Raw genomic sequence first — 21,864 nt, 5'->3', positions numbered from 1 at the left:
GCTCGAGTAGGTTGGCCACTCTTGAGAGTTACGGGTCTTTTTGTGCCAAGTAAGGTGGCCCTGAAAAGAGCCTTTGGTTTGCAAGGTGGTGAGGTGGTCCTGAGGTAGATCATTGGCGGAAGGTGTACCTGAGGATGGTCTTGCTGGCCTCAGACACGGGGAACTTGCCAATCTCCCCGGGCAGCAGCAGGTGCACAGCTGTCTGGATCTCCCTGGAGGTGATGGTGGAGCGCTGGGTGGAGCCGGCCAGGCGAGAGGCCTCGTCGGTGATGCGCTCAAAGATGTCCTTGACGAACGAATCCAAGACACTCACGGCCTTCTTCGAGAGGCTCAGACCCTCGTGAACCTGCTTCAAAACCCTGGGGAAGTAGGTGGCGAAACTGTTGTGGGAGTGGCGGTGGCGGCATTGGTCCCTTGGCAGCTTCTGCTTCAGGCTCTTCGGGTCGGCTTCTGTGGGCTCCTCCATGCCCAGGCTTTCCTCCCGAGAGGTCTCACAGCCTGGCTCCGCCATGTAGGGCTCGCCTTTCCCATGCTTCAGAAAAAAGGACAATGGCGGCTGCAGAGGGGCGCTGGCCCATTTATAGTCGCTGCATTTCCTGACGTCACGGGCAACCTCCATACCTGATTGGACCAAATGCAAGGCAGGAAAGCGGGCTCTATGCCAGGCCGAGTCACCTGCGATTGCATACCCTTGAGCCTGACATCACATTGGATAATCAGAGTGGGAATCCAGTGCCCTCTAAACTTCTTGGGACCTTGGTGAGGAAAACTTTCCAAACATTCCACTGAAGGTGTATCTTACCTGAAGCTTTTCAATATGAAAAAACAACAGATCTTGGAGGAGTGGTATCTTTAATGGAATAGTTTTTATTCCACATCATTACCCTATTTCTGATAAGCAGTAAGTGCCATTGTTTCAGGATGTGCTAGAAGTTTGTTACTCTGGAATCAATGTTTTGGCCTCCTCTTACAGTCAATGTAAAATGGAGATGATAAAAGCTCATGAGCATATGGAGAGAGAGAGGAAAAAAATCAGGACTGGGTGACTTATCTATTAAATTTGTTATTGGAGCTAGTACTCTTGAGCATCTTCACTTTCTATTCAATTTCTTCTCCTCCTCCTCCTCCTCCTTCTCCTTCTCCTCCTCTTCCTCTTTCTTCTTTTTCTCCTTCTTTTTTGTAAAGAGAGGGAGGGGAGGAGGAGCAGAGGAAGAGGGGGAGAATCTTGGGCAGCCTCCATGCCCAGCGTTGAACCTGTGAGCATTCAATCTCATGACCCTGAGATCATGACCTGACCAAAATCAAAAGTCAGAGGCAAAACGGACTGAGCCACCCAGGCACCCCTCTATTCAGTTACTTATTTTGGCAGGTGGGGAGTACCACACAGGAGAGTGTGGCATAAAGGAAATCACTTTCTTTCCATTTTTTCTACCCAAAGACATTAGATTAAGAGACACCAGTTAGGAGAGGGAGGGATTTGATCTGGTCGGAACTAATGACACCTCTCCTAACAGTTCCTTGTGGCAGTCTTCTGTGAAAGTGCTGAGAGAGGGCCAGCAGGATGGGATAAACCAGAGCTGAATCTTTATTTCCCCGTGTTTCCTGCTCAAAGCTAGAGGTGAGGAGATAAACCTGGGAGGTAATTGGCTATAGATCTGATGAAATGCCTGGTGCCCTATGAACCCTCAGGTTTGTCCCCAAGAGATAACAGGAGATCCCAGAAATCTCAAACAGGTTTCATGTGTGTTCCTGGCCCCATCCTGGTGGGATAAGATACGTCTAGTACCCTGAGTAGAATCGAGAGATGCCCAAGCAGCCAGGAGTCCCCAGTAAGCCCCCATTCTGGCACAGTCACTTGAATACCCTTTTTGCCAAGCAATCAGACACCAGAAATCACAAGTGGTGAAACTGGTACTAACAAATTACAACACGGCTGGACCTAAAGGCTGGTCAAAGATCAGTTTGCTTAACTTTTCAAGGAACTACTATCATTGTTAGACACTCTGCCTACGTAACAGGTGCTGCTGCAGGAGAGGAAAAGGAACCGCACAGGGTCGGTTCCCAGTGTCCACCAAACTCCTCCTTGTCCTAACAGCCTGGAACCCGCAGCTACCACAGGTAAGTCTCCCTGAAGACTCTTTCCCCCACTCTGGGTTTCTAGGCATAAGATCAACTGACTGGAGCTGGTATCTCACAACATAGAAGCTTCGGGTTGCCTCTATCAGCAATACTATGAAATATTTCAGTCAGAAGAAAGGACAGCCAAAACATCAGTTCATTGATGCCTTAACAGGGGAACTTCAGAAAGCCCTAAGCACCAAAATTATAAACTTTGCAGCTTTGGCTTATTGAGAAGATCTGACTGCCATATCCCAAGGCCATACTTCCAGAGGAATGACATTAGCCAATTTGGGGACATTTCTTTTATGACTCAGAATGGGCTGCTGTCCTGAGCCAAGCCACCATAGCTTGGACAGGAACTCTCTCATGTGGCCAGCGAGGTACCCGTACAAGTGAAGCTATTCCTCTTACTTCTTATCACGGCCTGCAGGAGACATGGAAATCCAGCCTCCAAACACAGCACACAAAGAAGTAGTCATACTGATAAAAAAATTTTTTAAAAAAAATCACCAGGTATTTATTAACTTGAAAATTGTTTTCTTGAAGATACTGAGGTCCTCTACTGGGTATTTACCCTAAAGATACAAATGTAATGATCTGAAGGGGTACATGCACCCAAATGTTTATAGCAGCAACGTCCACAAGAGTCAAACTATGGAAAGAACCTAGATGTCCATCAACAGATGAATGGAAAGAAGAAGTGGTATATATATATATATATATATATATATATATATATATATATATATATATATAGGAATACTATGCAGCCATCAAAAGAAATGAAATCTTGCCACTTGCGACAACGTGGATGGAACTAGAGGGTATTATGCTTAGTGAAATAAGTCAATCAGAGAAAGACAATTATCATATGATCTCCCTGATATGAGGAAGTTGAGATGCAACATGGGGGGTTTAGTGGGTAGGAAAAGAATAAATGAAACAAGATGGGATCGGGAGGGAGACAAACCATAAAAGACTCTTAATCTCACAAAACAAACTGAGGGTTGCCAGGGGGAGGGGGGTAGGGAGAGGGTGGTGGGTTATGGACGTTGGGGAGGGTATGTGCTATGGTGAGTGCTATGAAGTGTGTAAACCTGGCGATTCACAGACCTGTACTCCTGGGGCTAATAACACATTATATGTTAATAAAAAAATTTAAAAATTAGGGGCGCCTGGGTGGCTCAGTGGGTTAAAGCCTCCGCCTTTGGCTCAGGTTATGATCTCTGGGTCCTGGGATCAAGCCCCGCATCAGGCTCTCTGTTTGGTAGGGAGCCTGCTTCCTTCTCTCTCTCTGCCTGCCTCTCTGCCTACTTGTGATCTGTCTCTGCCAAAGAAATAAATAAAATCTTAAAAAAAAATAGAAATAAATAAATAAATAGAAATAAATAAATAGAAATAAATAAAATCTTAAAAAATTGTTTAAAAAAATTTAAAAATTAAAAAAAAAAGATACTGAGTTCCTAAAAATACCCACACAGTGGAACTACTGAACAAATATAAGTGCTGATGGTTGAAAAAAATAAAATTTACCCCCAATTTTCCAAATATCCACAATAGAGAAAGAAATTTTAAATGGAAAATATTTTAAAATTAAAAGCATATTTTTCAATAATCTCAGAAATGCATGCAAACAACTACTTTGCATGAATTCATGAAAAAATCAATTACAGAAATTGACCCTCCTCAAAAGGAGATAAGAAGCATCAAAGAAATTCAGGCAATCAATGAACTATTGTCCCGATGGCAAAGTTTCCAAGGTTGTTTTCTGCGAGATCTTTAAGGGACAGCAGATGCTATTGTTAATAAAAGGAACTTGATTATGAAAGGAGTAATATGTTGTTTTTATTACTAGAAAAAAAATGATTAAAGGAGTGAAGAAACCTTACTAAACAGATTTCTGAACACTCCCATTTGCAAATAAGGATACAAAAGTCACGCATGAGATATTAGCAATCAAATCTTTTCTTAGTTTGATGAAAGATGCAAGAGACGTGTCATTTTCTCTGAACTCCTCTCATTAAGTCATCACAATTACAAAGAAGCTAGCAAGCAAACAAAAGCCAGGGAAAGGACCACACCAATTTCTTCCTCTAACTCCACAGGTGATATCCCAGAAATGTTCCTCCTCCGTTGTCCTGGATCATCTTTCCAGCCAGTGGCTGTGGCGCAGTGGTTACACATCCTGCGTTGGCTGAGCCAGTGAAGAGTGGGGTATGAGCTCCTCTCTTTGCACACTCCCATTGTCCAAATGATGCGTACTTGTTAGTATTTAGTTATGGCTTGTGTACTCGGATCATCAAAGTCACTGTAATTATGATTCCCATTGTTTTATGTAGGCACTGTTTGTATTATATTGTATATTGTATATACAATATATGTATACTGTATTATATTGAAATATTGACTAATTCATTCTACTATTATCTTTTTTTTTTTCATCTCAGATCATCTTCCATCTTCCTAAATTACATTCCTGAGACATTGCTTTAATATGGTTTCATTTGTTGGAAACACTATGAGTTACGACTTTTCTCATGTGTCTGTATTTTGGAGTTAAGATCTTAAGGTAGCTGCATTGAGATGTACACTGCATTCAGTGTATAGGGAATTTAATCAGGATTAATAGCTGAGGAAGGGACCAGATTTATATTAATCAACTCTTGTTGATCAGACCTTGGACGTGGCTATTAGGGCAAATCCCGGAGCTCAGGCAAGGCCGCTCTCTGTAGCTGAGGTAACGACTGATAAGGTTAATGACTGAGGACTGCCAGCTGACTGCACTCTAAGCAGCTGAAACAGAGGGTCTGTCTGTCCTTGAGGGAGGTTCCAGGTGGTCAATGTCCCTGCCCATCAAATGATACCCCAGCGCTTGCTTTTGGTGTCCATTTCTTGATGAAAAGAGGGCTGCTGTCATCCTATTTGGTTTTCCGTTTTTAGACATCATGCCCTTTTGTCTGCTATTATGCTCTCTATGCTTTCATCATAGTTTTACTACAATGTGTTCACATGGCTTCTTGAAACCAGAATGTCATGGCTTCCATGAATTTGGAGAAATTACCAGACATTCTCATTTGACTGTTACTTTTCCAAAATTCACCCAACCTTCTGCTTCTGGAGTGCCTATGAGATGCACATAATAACTATTTACCCCATTCCTTAAACCTCTTTGCCTTGCTCTCATCCTATTTCTCCCCCTATCCTATGAGGAGGTGTTCTGTATTATTTCTTTTACCTGTCTTCCAGCTCACAATGCTCTATCCAGCTATGTCTCCGTTGTTGTGTAAAATGTCTTTAATCTTTTGTTCTAGTGGTTACAATGATCAACCCTAGAAAACTCATTCAGCATTTTTTTGATAATTAGCTATATCTTTTTCATATTTCAAATGTCCTGTCATTTATATAAATGTGTTAAGCAAATTCATTTTTTAAGTTTGGCATTTGGTAATAATTTTCTGAAGGTTTCCATTCTGGTCTCTTATTTGATTTTGCTGAGGGAGGCTTGTGTTTGGATTATGTGCTTGTATGGGGAGACTTTATCTGTAGGAATATTGTAAAACCCTCAATAAAGATTAAGCCCCCTCTAGAAAGGTTTAGATATGCATTAGGCATGTGTCTGGATTAAGAACCAGGAATTTCCTGGATCATGCTGACAGTGTTAATTTGAAGGACACATCTTTTTTTTTTTTAAGATTTTATCTATTCATGAGAGCATGAAAGGAGAGAAGGCCAGAGGGAGAAGCAGACTCCCTGCAGAGCTGGAAGCCCGATGTGGGATTCAATTCTGGACTCCAGGATCATGACCTGAGCCCAAGGCAATTGCTTAACCAACTGAGCCACCCAGGAGCCCCAGCCTGACACATCTGACTGCACATTGCTTCCACTAGCTGTGAGTCAGCAGTTCCGTATCTCTGTTTGGCTTACTCAGAGTTGAGTGAGGCCTGTGCTGCTTTAACTGGATACTTCCATTATCCTCATGATGCTGATGTCCCAGTCATGAAGGTTTGCATTTTCCACAAGAAAAGGTTACAGGCCTCAAAGAAATAGGATCAGATATATCTGAGTGACTTAAGGTAGACAATCCAATTATGAAGGAACCTTCTAAGCTGTTCTTTCTTGAACTCTTTATTTAGAGACTTCTATACTGAGTTTGGGTTCTCCCTTCTGTTTTTGAATGAAATCTATAACAAGGTTAATGTTGAGTAAGTTTGAGTGGAGTATGTTTGACTTATTAATACTATTTTCTCAGGGCTGTTGCTTATAATTTATTTAAGCGATAAAACCATTTACCTAAATTTTTCTTTATCATTAACCACAGCATTAGAGAATGAATGTTCAGTAGATACCCTTTGTCCTCAGTCACCTTCCCTTCTGAAGTGAACAACCAGATGTACTCCCCTTTTCTGTCAACCTTCAAAACCCATTTTTCCTCAGTCCACATTGGATTTCGTATCAGTCACCCCCCGCCTTACACTTTCCTTTAGAGACTATGTGGCCCATTTTCAACATTGTTTTACTCATGCTCTTACTTGATTTCTGCAATTACAGATCCAAAAAAAATTTTTTTTGACTTTTGCAGATTATCTGCATTTGTCTCCTTCTTTGGATGAAAATGTTATCACATGCAGGAACACTAAAGATTATTTTAAAGGTATAAGTGTCATTCGTAAAATATTGACCAAATATTGGTCCCTAAAAGAAATCCTAATTAACGTGTAAGGATTGAAATCAGATTATCTTTTTTCATCGCATAGATAGGAAGCTAAAAAATTAAAAACACAATAAAATTGAGCAACATTCAAATAGTTTTGAGTAAAAGAAGGGTGAATGAGGTCACCTTAGTTCTCTAATGGGACCTCATATAACCAATACAATGAAAAAGGCAGCACAAGTGCCCATGTTCAACTCAGGTTTCATACCTCTCATGGGTTGAATTACGTTCCCACAAGTCCATATGAGGAAGTCCTAACTTCAAGCAGGGCCGTGTTAGGAGATAGGGTCCATAAGGAGGCCATCAAGTTAAAATATATTTTCTAATGTGGGCCCTAATCCAAATAAATGTTGTTCTATATAAAAAGGGGAAATGTGGGTGGGCACTGAGACATGTGTATGGAGAAGACAATGTGAAAAGACCTTGGGGGAAGTCAACCATGGAAGAGTTTAGGAGAGACGCCAGGAATACATCCTTCCCTGACACATCTCAGAAGGAATCAATCTGGACTCCAAACACTTGGTTTGGAATTCTAGCCTCGAAAACTTTAAGAAACAATACATTTGTGTGGCTTAAGCTCCCCAGTCTGTGGTACTTTGTCGTGATAGCCACAGCACAATAACAGATTTAGGTTTTGGAAGTAGGGTAATAGGCCAAAAATAAATTGGGACTGACTCTGAAACTGGTAATGGCTCTACTAAGTGGTAGAGTTTTGAGGTGCATGGCAAAATAAACCAAGATTGTTTTAAGGGACTGCTGGGTGAAATATGTATACTAAACGTACTTCAGGTAAGAGCTTATACAGAAAAGAGCAGAGCTATAGAAAAAGACTTTATCATCTTAGCGAATACATAGAACATGAAAAATATGTTGCTAGAAATGTGAATGTCAAGGATGCTTCTGGTGAGACAGAGGATGGAAATTAGAAGCCTGCTATTGGAGACTTGGTAAATGGCCATCCTTGATATCAAATAGCTGAGAATTTGGCTGAGCTGTGTTCTCGTGTTTGGTGAAGACTAGAAATTTTACATGATAAGCTGGGACAGTAAGCTGAGGCAATTTCAACGCACACTGTTCAAGGCATGTCCTGGTTTCTCCTTGCCACTCATAGTAAGTGACAGAGGAGAGACAATAATTAAATAATGTAGTGTGAAACAAAAGCAAAATAGCACATGATGATTTGCAACCTCCTCCAATTTATTTAGATAGACAACTTCAAAAAGGGCCCGAGGATGTGGCTGGAAAAACAGTAGTTAGGAGCTTAGGCATGTGGCACATGGGTCCCATCAACCATCTCAACAGAAGCAAGGAATAGAGATATGGTTGTCCAAGAAAGATCTATGGAGGACCCTCCTGTGTGATGACTTGAATCCTCTGAATTACAGAGGAAGCCAACAAGTGTTTTATTCTGAGATTTTTATATTGGCAGAAACATGTCCAGCTTGGATTGAAAGGGAAACAGATGGAACAAATGAAGGAAGATAGTTGTACTACGGGGATTCTACAAACAAGAGGGCCTGTAGATGTATCTGGCTGGAAACATGCATTATCTTTCAAGAAAGGGGGCAAATGACCCCACAGAAGTTTCAGAGGCTGGCAGGGCTGCCACAGTCACTATGGACCCAGAAACACAATGCCAGGGGATAGAGCCAACTCCCCCTTCATTCCTGAGACTGAAGTCAGCCCATTTTCATTTCTCCTTCCCAGATTTTATGTGTGTCACTCACACTTGCCTTCCTAGTATTCCATCCACAGCCTGACTTAGGTGAGTTTTAACATTGGTTTACGAGGGATCCCATTTGATTTCTAAACCTCCTGGGCTCCAAATGTTCGGACCACCTGTGGTGTTCAGAATGTACTGCAGCAACTCTGGACGCCTGGGAGGTCACTACTTACTGTGGACATACCATGGTCAAGAATGTGAAGCTGCCACGCCATGGGACCAGAGGTCGGAGCCTAGAGCCAAAGAGGATTCTTTTCAATCCTTAAAATCTAAAAATAATGCTCCTTACTAGGACCCAAACTTGTTCTGGACCCACAACCCTTGTTTCCTTTTCCAGTTTTTCAATTTTGGAATAGTGATGTCTGTCCTGTGCCTGTCCAGCCATTGTATTTTGGAAGCAGATACACTTGTCTGCTGTCACACATTCTTGGTTAGACGGGAATGTGGCCAAAGCGTTAATCACGGCTGGCAATGTGCCCTTATCTGATGTACACAGTATTTTAGTGAGATTTTGCCTTAGCATTGATGCCAGAACCAGTGAAGGTTTTGGTGGCATTCACATGTCACCATTCAATGGAAGAATATATTGTGCATAGTACATGACTTTTGGGAGTCCACTGGGTTGAACTGTGGTGTCCTTAAAAATGATACATTGTAATCCTGACCCCCAAGTCCTTGAGAATGTGATCTTATTTGGTGATGGAGGCTTCACCAAAGTAAACCCATGTTCAGGTGAAATACTTAGGGCAGGCCTTACCAATAAGGCTGCAGTCCCCATAAAAAGGGGAAACTTGGAGTCACAGACACTGACAGAGGGAAGACCACATGAGTAGATACTGTGAGAACATGGCTATTGTAAGAAAAAGAGAATGGACTTGGGGCACCTGGGTGGCTCAGTGGGTTAAAGCCTCTGTCTTCAGCTCGGGTCATGATCCTGGGGTCCTGGGATTGAGCCCCGTATCTGGCTCTCTGCTCATCAGGGAGCCTGCTCCCCTTCCTCTCTCTCTGCCTGCCTCTCTGGCTACTTGTGATCTCTGTCTGTCAAATAAGTAAATACACTAAAGAAATAGAATGACTTATGAAAGATGCCTACCTCGTAGCCAGGACAGTCACCCACCCTTCAGACAATGAGTTTGGCCACCAGCATCCAGGACTATGAGGCAATAAATGATATGTTATTTAAGTTGACCAGTCCCTAGTGTTTGGTTTAGGAGCCCTACAAAACTAATATAATATCCTGAAATAAGCATGATTTAGAAGCTCTAACAAATCCATTAAGCAAATAAAAAACAGCTGATAAAAAATGACAGCTAATACCACCCACCCCACTCCCCAATTCTAAAGTGGCCCAACCAAGGTGGTCCTTTATTGGCTCGCCTCGGTACACCACTTCACACATTGGGCCAATAGCTGTGGCTCAGAGGATGTAGGTCTTTCAGTGGCCGACTCAGAAGAGTGTGGGGCCTGAGCTGCTCTGACTAGAGTCTCCTATCATCCCCATGAGGTGATGCACCTTGTGAAATTTTGAGTTTTTCAAAAATAAAAGTTAATAGCCTGAAAGGAACAGAGTCAGTTAAGGCTGGATGTGTCAGAATAGTAACTTCCGCTTCTAAGGAGCCTGAACAGGTTTTATTTCTTGAACTTTGGATTTAGGTATTTCTGTACTGGGTTTGGTCCTTTCTTATGTTTTCCAACAAATTGCATAATATGGATAGTGCTTAGAAGAGATGGACTTGGGTATGCTTGTCTTATTAATACTATTGTCCCTGTGTTTTTGCTTCTACTGTGTTAGCCAAGCAGTAGCCAATTCCCTTATATCATCTTGTCAGTAACCACAGAGTTAGTCCATGATTGCTCAACAGACACATTTTTCTTTACTTAACTACTCAAGGGAATAATCAGATGTATTCACTTTCCATTCTGAACCTCAACATCAAATCCCATTTTTCTTTCTCATTCCCGGATTCTGTATCTGTCACTCATACTTGCATTCCCAGTCTTTCATCCACAACCAAAACTAGGTGTAATTTAATATTGTTTTCCTCCCATTTGTTTTCTGAAATTACACATGTAAAACACCCACAGCTCAGCACACACACACACACACACACACACACACACACATCCTCAGGAACTCATATTATTAAAATGACTTTTTCCAGAATATGACATGTATGAGACCAACGTTCAAGTGAATGTTGAAAAACATCTGTATGTCATATTGGCAAACATGGGCATTGTGAACCAGCACCAATGAGCATGTTAGAAATTAAGTGACATGGTGATGTTATGCCCAAATAATGGGTCCGTGATTAAAGGAGCGAGACTGATACAAAGCGAAGGTCAAGCAAAACTTTATTATGCGCCAAACATCAAGAATCAAACAGGCTGGCCAGGGCCGCACCTCTTACAGAGAGAGGGCGACCCTTCTCTGTTTCACAGACTAGCTTTTAAGGGCAAGACCATGCAGTTGGGCCTGGCCACGCACAGGTGGCCAATGAGACTGTAACACACACAGGAAACTCCACAGTGATGCTAGGTGACCAATTGAATTACAATTTATCCTAGTAGACATTAGAACCTGCCTATTACACCTTGTATTAGGATTGGCGCCAAAAAGGTTCCCAAAGGGCGGGGGCCCATACTCCTTGGTAGCTAGGGAGACAGTATGTATCCCCCTACTGATCGGATGCCTCCACCTGGTCGGACCCGTCCTTGTATCTGTGTTTTTGTTACCTGAGGCTGGCTTCCAGGACTTGTTTTTAAGTAGGTCCCCTGGGGGAAGGGGAGCAGGGACAGTTTAAGGGTTAAACAATAATAGGTCCTTACAGTGAAACATAATTTTAGTTTCCTAAATGGTGCACAGTTCTTTCTCTGAAAAGGCATATGGCTCTGCAACCAGCCTTATACTTCCAAAAGTTTGTTCCCAATGTATATGGCAATTTCTAGGTACCACTCACGAGGATTTCCTTGCACTAGATTTTGTGGTAGATATCTTTGCGTACTTACGAAGTAAGCACTTTTTTTGAAATCCCTTTGGCTTTATCTCTCTTCTGATGGGCTCACAAATAGTTGGGTTTCCGTAGTTTCACCTAGCTTTTAACGCCTGTTTGGCTCAGAGTAACAATTTTCACAGATTTCTACATTGAATCAAAGGTTCTTTAGAATTTATTTTAAAAGAACATGAGAGACTATGGACTCTGAAAAACAATCTGAGGGTTTTGAAGGGGTCGGGGGTGGGAAGGTGGGGGAACCAGGTGGTGGGTGTTAGAGAGGGCAAGGATTGCATGGAACACTGGGTGTGGTGCAAGAACAATGAATACTGTTACGCTGAAAAGAAATTAAAAATTAAAAAAAAAAGTTCACATGGAACACATAGCAAGCATGATGAAATAGTGGATTTTAGTGCAACTCCTAACAAATTTCAAAGGATTGAAGTCCCCCAGTGTGTTCTCCTTCCACAGATGGATAAGAAGCTGGGGGGGGGGGGAACAACAACCAGAAAGCACTTGGATAACCACCAACAATTTTGAAACTCAGCATGTGCTAACAGGAAAACAAAACAAACGAAAAAGGAAAGAAAGAAAGACAGGAAAAAGCCCATGCACCAAGAAGAAAACACAAAGGGTATTAAAGTGAGTTTTCATTATCCTAAGGCCTCCTACCTATCAAATTGCTTGAGATGCAGGAAAAAGTCCTCTTAGTTCTCTTAATTGCCAAACAGCCTCCTCTTAGTTTGATGCAAAACGATAGGGACATGTCCCACTGTGACATAGGCATGTTTACACTTCAAGCACCCTGGTTCAAAGCAAGAGCTTCAACAGAAACCCACACCAGGACAGGCAACCAACACCAACACCTTCCCCCTCAAACTCCAGGCTGTGCCCCATGTCACAGGAAGGCTGTTATTGCTTCAGCTCTGGTCACCCCACCACCCTTTGGGCCCTGGATCCCGTGCTGCCAGTTGCTCATTGGCTGCTGCTAGGGGAGGCTGGGGAGCACAGCCTCTCTCATTGGAGGACCCCATCATCCATGCACAATTGCTGTTCTGGAAGACTTTTGTGTCAAAAGGGAAAGATGATAGGCAACCAAGGCACAGACTCAGATACATGTGAATGAAGTAGAGTGGGCCTATCAGAAGGTCGGGAGCTTGAGTAGGGCATGAGTCTAGATAGTTTGAGTTTGCTGCACAGCGTTTGGGTCCACCTTTATGTATTTATTTGAATTTGGGTGATGGGATATGTTAAAGGAGTGTGAATGGGTTAAGTGTGATTGCTATAGCTGCTATTGCACTTTAATTGTTGCTACACCACACGTTTTGAAAAAGAAAATCTCTGGATGATACTACTGTACACAGGTGGGAGAATGAGAATACGTGAGGTAAATAAAACTATTATGGAAGTAGTTTTGACCACAAAGATCCCTGTAGAGACTGACCTAGGCGAATACCTAATAGAAATGAACACTTAGGAAAGTGATAAAATGCAGTATGGTTAAGAAAAATCATAACAAACTGCACTAAAGACATATATGAAGTTGAGCTGATGATTTGTTTTGTTTTTTAACCTTTCTTTCACAATAAGAATTTTAAAAAATTGGCCAAATGGCACAGATCCAAACACTAGAGTGGATCGCACTTTGGAGAGCTATAGGCCTTTTCCAGCCAAGTGAGGGGGCTTGCAAAAGAGCCCTTGGCTTGCGGTGTGCTCAGGCACTCCTGGGGCAGCTTATTGGCGTCTGGTGTACCTGACAGCAGCGTCGGTGGCCTCAGACACGGCAGGCTTGCCAACCTCCCTGGGTGGCAGCAGCAGGTGCTCGGCTATCTGGATCTCTCCGGAGGTGATGGTGGAATGCTTCCTGTAGTGGTATCAGGTGTTCCCCTTGGACACAACGCCTTGTCCAACAGATGCATAAAAAAATCCTGTGTTTAGTTCTATCCTGTTAACTTTTTTCTTCCAGTTGCCATAATCACTATAATTATATTGTGCCATCAATGTATCATTTACCTCTATTTGCCAGTTCATTCTATTATCATTCCTTCTTACATCCCACATCATTTTCTATCTTCCTAAATTACATTTGTTACCATTTCCTTTCATATGGTGTCAGTTGGTATAAATACTCTGAGTTGCCATTTTTCTTAAATGGCTTTCCTTCTGAGTTAAAGTCTTAAGGTATCCAGAAGTGAGATGGGGTAAGGTCCATATGGAGGGCATTAGATAGGTATTTAATCTTCTGAAATCCTGAAAGCTGTCAATTAGGTACCTACTTCTTCTTGCATGAATTTCCTACAGAGGCAACGGTGAACAACGTTAACTCACGGCAGATATAGCTAGACAGGGTCCGTATCGCTTTGGGTGGCTTTGATGCTTACCACGGTGTATTGTCACACACCCCTGGGAGTTTTGGTTAAGGAAAAATCATGTGCATAGTTACTGTGCTGATTGAAATAATTGGACGGGCATAGTGAATATTCTTTCCCTTTTAGGAACTCCGTGTTCTTTCCCACATGGGGCAATCTCAGACTTTGGAGAAAAACAGGGCTTTGGGGATCTCAGCTTCCCCATTCCTTGACAGCATCGCCGATTAGATGGTGGTTCACGGGCAAAACCAGTCTGGGAGACCTCTCCATTCCACTATGGGGGCTCTAGCCATAGTGTCAAGCAAGCAAACAAGTAGAGCTTCATTGAAAAGGCAACCCACCGAAGGGGAGAAAATATTAGCAAATCATGTATCTGATAAAGGGTTACTACCCAAAATAGATAATGAATTCCCAAAACTCAAAAGCGGAAAAAAAGAGAAATCAAACAACTTGACTGAAGACCGGGCAAAAGATCTGAATAGACATTTTCCCGCAGAAGACCTACAGATGCCCAACAGGTACATGAAAAGCTCTTCCGGATCACTAAGCAGGGAAAGACAAATCAACACCACAAGGAGGTAAGACTTCACACCTGGCTATAATGAATGGCTGTAATCAAAAAGACAAGGGATAATAAATGCTTGCGAGGATGGAGAGAAAAAGGAAGTCTCATGCGCTGTTGCTAATGTAATGTATGGAACGTAAATTGGTACAACCACTTTGGAAAACAGCATGGAGGCTCCTCAAAAAATTGGAAGTACCCCATGATGCAACAATTCCACTTTGGGGTATTTATCTGCAGAAAGCGGGTACGATGAATGGGCATTACCATGTTCTTTGCAGCATTATTTACTATAGCCAAGAAATGGAAACATCCTAAGTATCCATTTCTGTCGGCAGGATATGGCCTGGTTTTACATGCTTTGAAGCCAGACCGACCTGGGTGCAAATCCCACCTTTATTATTTACCAGTTGTGTGCCATCAGGGAAGTTCCCTGAGCCTGTGTTTCCTCATCTGTAAAAAGGGAATGATAGCAGTACCCACCTCATAGGGTTGTTGTGAGCATTAAGTGAGATGATGGAAGTAAAATGCTTAGCACAAGAGACACAATGAGCATAATGAGCACTCAGTAAATTTGGGGCCGCATCACTTCTTCCCACATGGCCCAGGACGTCAGCCCATTCGCCCAGCCCTGGCCTTCCTCTCCACAGTCTGCTTGATTTTCTTCAACCACGTACCTGTGAAGTGGTTATAGAAAGGGCTCTGTTGGCTGCTAAGCACCCTCACACACTCCTTTCTTCAGTGAGGTTTTAGCCTTGGCAGAAAAGCTGTACGTGGCTTGCTTTTACACTCCTCGCCACACATGTTTTATTGACAACTGTGGTGGGTTGAGATCTCTCACATGTCTTTCAAGCACCGTCCAAGGCTATCCTGCCAACTCCGGCAGGCCCGTAAGCTGTTGCAACCTCACGCTCTTCAGCACATGTTTTAGTGGAGAGCCCACTCTGCTACTCTTCTCCTTTCTAAGGCAGCAGTGTGTTGCCAAATCTAAAACATTCTGAAAGAGTTAATCAGTGTTTTCGTCAGCACTGCTGCGTATGACGAATGATTCCCTGGCACTGCCCCTCCACCTCCACCCACCAAACATCACTGGAACCCAAGTGCTGCTCTGACCACTGGGTTGTGAGCAGTCCGGGAACTCCACTCAATGTGCGTCTCTCTGAGTCCAAGAAGGAAACCAACATCCCCTGTGGTTTTGTAGGAAAGAGGGTTTGAACAGAACTTTGGAGGTGAAGGGTGGGCTGTGGGTTAAAAATGTTATATAACGTAATACTCCCCAAGTGTGCCTCTGCCAGCACACGAGCTGGGTTTAAGTGGTACACAATTTTTCTTTTCTTTTTCTTTCTTTTTTTTTCTTTTCTTTGCTTTTCTTTTTTTCTTTTTTTTTTTTTACAGTTATGCAGTTTAGTTAGTGTGAATTTAAAATATACAAATACCATGTCACCTGTGACGTCACAGATTTATGGCTTAGGAAAATGTTTTTAAAATCTTGAAACAAGTTCCTTAAAACAGCTGTATTCAATAAACAATTGGGTAGGTCATATGCACATATAGCAAAAAAGCACGGAACTGTTAGAGGAAGGACTTTACAAGCCATCAAAGTCGGTATAAGTTTAAGAGTCAGACAAACCTCATTCAAACCTGATCTACCGCTTACTCTCTGTGGGACTTTAGGAAAGAAACCTAATCCCTCTGAGCCTTAGGAGGAAATGGAGGAGAATAAGAGTACCAGCTTCACCGGATTGTTGTCAAGCTTAAGGGAGGAGCTTTACAGTGTAGTGGTGTGAGGGCCCAAAACCTAGAGCCAGGTGGTCTAGTTTCCAATCCCAGCTCTACTGCTTACTAGCTCATTGACACTGAGCAACTTACTTCATCTTTCTGTGCCTTAGTCTCCTCCATCTGGAACATGGGACTGTTAGGAGGGTTAACTGAGTTACTACGTTTGAAGTGCTTAGAAATAGTTCTAGTATATACTTAGCATTATGTGCTTCTTAGACTAAAAATACATGTATATAAAGCTCCAGACACCTGACACCCAGTAAGTCCTCATGAAATGTTACCCATCGGTGGCGTGCTGCATTCCCAATGCCTGGAACAAACAACTCTACAGTCAAGAGTTTGATTAAGAAGCAGCATTGAATTGCCCGGGACCCATGGAGAATTGACAGAGCCGAGCACCTCTCTCTTGTGAAAATAAAAAACACAGGCCCCATGGAGGCTGGGCCTTCTTAAAGGCCTGCCAGGAGGGGTTGGAGAGGGGTCACGCTAGCTTCCTTTATCCTGTTAAAATAGGTGTGGGTCAGTGCAATTAAGAGAAAAGGACATTAAGTTTCAGAGAAATTAAGCAAGCAGGCTGATACCACGCAGCCTATAAAGGACAGAGCTCAGTAGAATGCTTTCTTGCTGGAGAGCTTACATCCCAAGTGGAGGAATAGAGAACTGGTCCACTAGGGTGGTGAAGGGGGTATGTTATGGAAATCCTTGCGGTGGATGTATGGTGATGATGATGGTACTATAACACACACACACACACACACACACACACACACACACACACACAGAACTACTGCGATCCATAACACTCTCTTCCTACTCACAGACCAGTATCCCCTTTCCTTGAAAGAGTACCCTATTTCTATCTCCATTCCTCATCTACCACTCACTCTACCCACCGCAGTCTGGCTTTTCTTTCCCAACCCATCACTGCCTCTTCTGGGACTCTAGAACCTCTGCTCTCATCCATCTTCACATATTTATTCAGCAAATACTGAGTCCCTACCGGTGCCATACATGGTTCTCACTCCTGATATACGACAGCAAATGAGACAAGGTCTCTCTTCTCAGGAAGTTCCCATTCCTGGCGTGATTCAAAGATAATAAGTAAGGAAAAAAGGGAACAGGTTGTAAACAATATAATTCCATGGAGAATGAAATAAGTAAATATAATATGTATGTATATTACATTAATATGTAGATAACAATTATAATTTTTCTATTATAATAATATGTTTATTATAGATGTATATTTATTCATATACATACTTATATACATGATGAGGGAGAGAGCAATATTTTAGACTAGGTGGTTAGGAACACCTCAATGCAAAAGTAACAAGCAAGGGAAAATAAAACCCCAAAATGACTGTATTAACCAGTTCTAATAAGAATTGAGCATGAAGGGCCACATGGGTGGCTCAGTGGGTTAAAGCCTCTGCCTTTGGCTCAGGTCATGATCCCAGGGTCCTGGGATGGAGCCCCACATCGGGCTCTCTGCTCCGCAGAAAGCCTGCTTCTGCCCCCGTTCCCCGGCCTGCCTCTCTGCCTACTTGTGTTCTCTGTCTGTCAAATAAATAAAAAAATAAATAAATAAATAAATAAATAAATCTTTAAAAAAAAAAAAGAATTGAACATGAAGATTGGCTAAACAGTTTGTAAAGTAATTTTTGTGTGAATTTTAAAATATGACAAGAATGTAACATGCGAAAAAAATCCAAAAGCAAACAACTTTTGATATCAAGTGGAGCCTAATTCCAATACAGGACATTTGGGCATAAATGAAAATTCTAGAGCATGCATGTAATGAGAGGGAGAAGGGAAGGAACATCCTTGTAGGCTGACCTTGATTTAACATCAGTGGACTGCCAATAAAAAGGGGTACTTCAGTTGAGCATACTCTTATTCATAAACTCGAGGGATTTTGGAAAAGCAAAAATTGGATCTGCTGACTGAGTGCTCTCCAACGCACTTTAGTCCATGATGGAGAATATCACTAACAGCGGGGCACATGATGGTCATACCCTCAGAATAGATACTGTTATCAGGGTGGAACCTATTTGAGCACCTTCTAAAGGTAGGTAGAGCAGAAAGCTCCAGGCAGCACACACATTGACATTTTTAATCTTAGTCAGGGCATCTTGGAGCCCTTCTTGTGAGAAGATGCAAAATCACTCAATCAGGGACTGTGACAACAACTCCTTTTTACGAGAGAGGAATGAGTTGGAGAATGAAGTAGGGTGATTAGCGCAAGGCTTGCATTTCCACGAGGTTAAGAAATAGATGTGAATGCTGATGAAACTGGGAGTCATGAAAGAGCGCAGATGAATTTGCAGCTTTCAGATCACTTCTGATTGGGGAAGGTAGGCCTAAACGACATCAGCAAACAAACCACACGATACGTATCTCCAGGCTACAGACTATTTTGAAGTGCCTCCAGTGAAGGGGTTCCCTTCCACAAATTTAAGGGAATTTTAATATTGAAAAACAAATCTATAATTTACTTAAATAAACCAAGAGAAAATAGTGTTCTCACTGGTTGCTGAAGATACTTGGAAAGGGCATCTTTGATATCTAATAAGTTACCTGAAATGGCTTAGAAAGCCAAAACTGTTATTCTGAGCACATGGATCTCAAACAAAATCTTAATACCATCTTTGCTGATGAAATGCTACTATCATTCATATTAGAGCAAGAAAGTGACCAGAAAGCTTCTTATCAACATTACAGTCGAAAAGTGTTTGCGAATATGGGGAAATTAAATTATAAAAAGATTTAAACACTACAAAAAGAGCCTATATAGGTTTAGTTGATCTGATTGCACTGTAAAAGAGTAAATATCGAGAACAGCTTTGTCTTGGAAAACATTACACCCTTAAAAATAAACAGGACCCCCCCCCCAATAAATAAATAAAGAAATAAACAGGAACCTTAGCAGACTCTAAGCAAATGCAAACTGAAGTCAAGCATGGCTTCTTTTTTTTTTTTTTCTTAAACTCACAGACACATTTGTAGTGTCTATTCCAGACATACAGTTGATAACAAGACTTTGATTGAGTGAATGAATGAGCCATATTTTCAATCTCTAAGTAGTAAGAATGGTGGGGGTGGGGGGGACGAGACTAAGAAGATGACTAATTTAAATGAGAGGTGGTAAGAAGTAACCTAATACAGTTTCCTTAAGCACCAGGAAAATTATTTCAATTGTATGGCTTTTCTCCCCATTTTCTTACGGGCCTTGGTGGAGAGTGCGGATCTCCTGCTTTCAAGCACTGATCTTGCACTTACAAGGTTTGTGACTCCGTGCCCTCTGGATCTGAGTTTCTTCCGTGATGAACTAGGTATACTAGCATTGTTGTAAATGCCGGATAAAATAGTACCTGTAAAATTCTTCTGTAAACGAAAAACTAGTGTATAGGGCTAGGGTGATAGTATCACAGATATGACAGTACTGCTTTCTCTGCTATTGAAATAAAAGACCTGATAAACAAAATAAAACAAAACAAAAGAAAACAAACAAAAACTAAACAAAGGGGAACTGCCAAAGCTCTTATGTCAGTAATATCTGGCAATATTCACTGCACAAAACATTAAGACAGAAGTTTTCATAAATTTATTGCAGAATGCATTTAAAAACTGGAATAAGAACCCATAATATCATGTTAACAGCATAAATTTCAAATGCACATGAAAAATATTTTTCTCTATAAAGGCATCGAGGAGATTGACCTTGCCTCAGATATTTCAAAATCTCTTTAATAACCCACATAAGAGAGGTCAGATGGATTCTTATATCAGCTTCTGCACTTTATCTGTTGCCATATCACCCATAAGGAACCTCTGGAAAATTCCCCACATGCTCATGAGAGAATGAGAAAGAAAAGGGTAACATCACTATAACAAAAATAACACCGCCCCCCCCCCACACTGAGGCAGCCCTGCAGAAATAACTAACAGAAATGAGTGTTTGGGAAACCCAAGAAATGCCGCATGGTTAAGGAGAGCCCACAGCTGTCTAAGGAATAAAGTGCACTCCAATACAGATTAAAGTAGTGCTGATCCTGTTTTGGTCAAAGTAAAAATGCTGTAAATATCCACAGAATGCCGCATCAAGAACAAAAACTATAGAGTTTGTCCCACTTTTTAAAGCTACAGGTCTGTCCCGCCAAGTAAGGTGGCTCTGAAAAGAGCCTTTGATTTGCGAGGTGGTCAGGCGGTCCGGAGGCAGCTCACTGGCAGAAGGTGTACCTGAGGATGGCTTTGGTGGCCTCGGACGCGGCGTGCTTGCCAATCTCCCCGGGCAGCAGCAGGCGCACGGCTGTCTGGATCTCCCTGGACGTGATGGTGGAGCGCTGGGTGGAGCGGGCCAGGCGAGAGGCCTCGTCGGCGATGCGCTCGAAGATGTCCTTGACGAACGAATCCAAGACGCTCACGGCCTTCTTCGAGAGGCTCAGGCCCTTGTGAACCTGCTTCAGAACCCTGGGGAAGTAGGTGGCGAAACTGTTGTGGGAGCAGCAGTGGTGGTGGCGGTGGCGGCGGCGGCGGCGGCGGCGGCGGCATTGGCCCCTTGGTGAATTCTGCTTCGGGCCCTTCGGGTCAGCTTCTGTGGGCTCCTCCCCTGTGCCCAGGCTTTCCTCCCGAGAGTTCTCACAGCCAGGCTCCGCCATGTGGGGCTCGCCTTTCCCACGCTCCAGAAGGAAGGACAATGGTGGCTGCGGGGGAAGGAGGGGGGGTGCGCTGGCCCGTTTATAGTCGCTGCGCTTCCTGACGTCACGGGCAACCTCCATACCTGATTGGACCAAATGCAAGGCAGGAAAGCTGGGCTCTATGCCAGGCCGTGTCACCTGTGATTGCATACCCTTGAACGTGACATCACATCGGACAGTCAGAGAGGGAAATCCAGTGCCCTCTAAACTCCTTGGGACCTCGGTCAGAAAATCTTTCAAACATTCCACTTCGGTGTGCATTTTGTCTGCTGGTTTTCAACCTCAAGACAGTAACAGATCTTAGAAGACTCATGTTTTTATTGGAATACTTTATATTCCACGTCATTACCTTATTTCCGATAAGCAGTAAGTGGCATTGGATCAGGATGTGCTAGAAACCAGGATGCTCTGGAGACCCAGAGTCAACATGTCCACCTGTACTCTGGAAAACGTTCCCTGGGTACTTGAAAACTATGTGTATTCTGCTGCTTTCGGATGGAATATTCTGAACATATCTGCTAAACCCATCTGGTCCAGTGGGTCATTCAAAGCCATTGGCTCCTTGTTGATTTTCTGTTTAGACCACCTGTCCATTGATGTAACTCAGGCCTTAAGGTCCCCTACTACTATTGTGCTATTATCGATTAGTTCCTTTGTGCTTGTTATTCACTGTTTTTATGTATTTGGGTGCTCCCACGTTGGGTGCATAAATATTTATAATTCTTATAGCTTCTTCTTGGAGTATCCTCTTTATTACTATATAGTGTCCTTCTTCGTCTCTTGTTAGAGTCCTTTTTTTTTTAAATTGTGTCATGTTAGTCACCATACAGCACACCATTGGATTTTGATGTAGCATTCCTGATTCATTATTGCAATGTAACACCCAGTGCTCGTCACAACACGCGG

General features: G+C 42.6%; 1 protein-coding gene across 1 annotated transcript; it reads right to left on the bottom strand.

Annotated features, from left to right (window-relative positions):
• Positions 1-109: 109 nt before the first annotated feature.
• Positions 110-21,039, bottom strand: LOC116582318 (histone H2B type F-M-like). The gene is made up of 2 exons (XM_032329714.1): positions 20,486-21,039; positions 110-329 (listed from the first exon to the last, which is right to left on the bottom strand). Exons 1-2 carry the CDS (start codon positions 21,037-21,039, stop codon positions 110-112), a joined length of 774 nt encoding a protein of 257 aa, XP_032185605.1.
• Between the last annotated feature and the right edge of the window lie 825 nt (positions 21,040-21,864).

The sequence above is a fragment of the Mustela erminea genome, chromosome X (assembly GCF_009829155.1).
Source record: "Mustela erminea isolate mMusErm1 chromosome X, mMusErm1.Pri, whole genome shotgun sequence".
NCBI classification, from domain to species: Eukaryota; Metazoa; Chordata; class Mammalia; order Carnivora; family Mustelidae; genus Mustela; species Mustela erminea.
Note: the sequence above shows the minus strand (reverse complement) of the source record. Positions and strands in the feature narration are given on the sequence as shown.

Excerpts from the sequence above, each read along its gene's own strand:
- LOC116582318 (XM_032329714.1), bottom strand. The coding sequence starts at position 21,039 with ATGGAGGTTGCCCGTGACGTCAGGAAGCGCAGCGACTATAAACGGGCC. Across the intron at positions 330-20,485 it reads CTCAGGTACACCTTCTGCCA|CCTCTCGAAGAAGGCCGTGA; the intron begins GTGAGCTGCCTC and ends CGAGGGTCTGAG.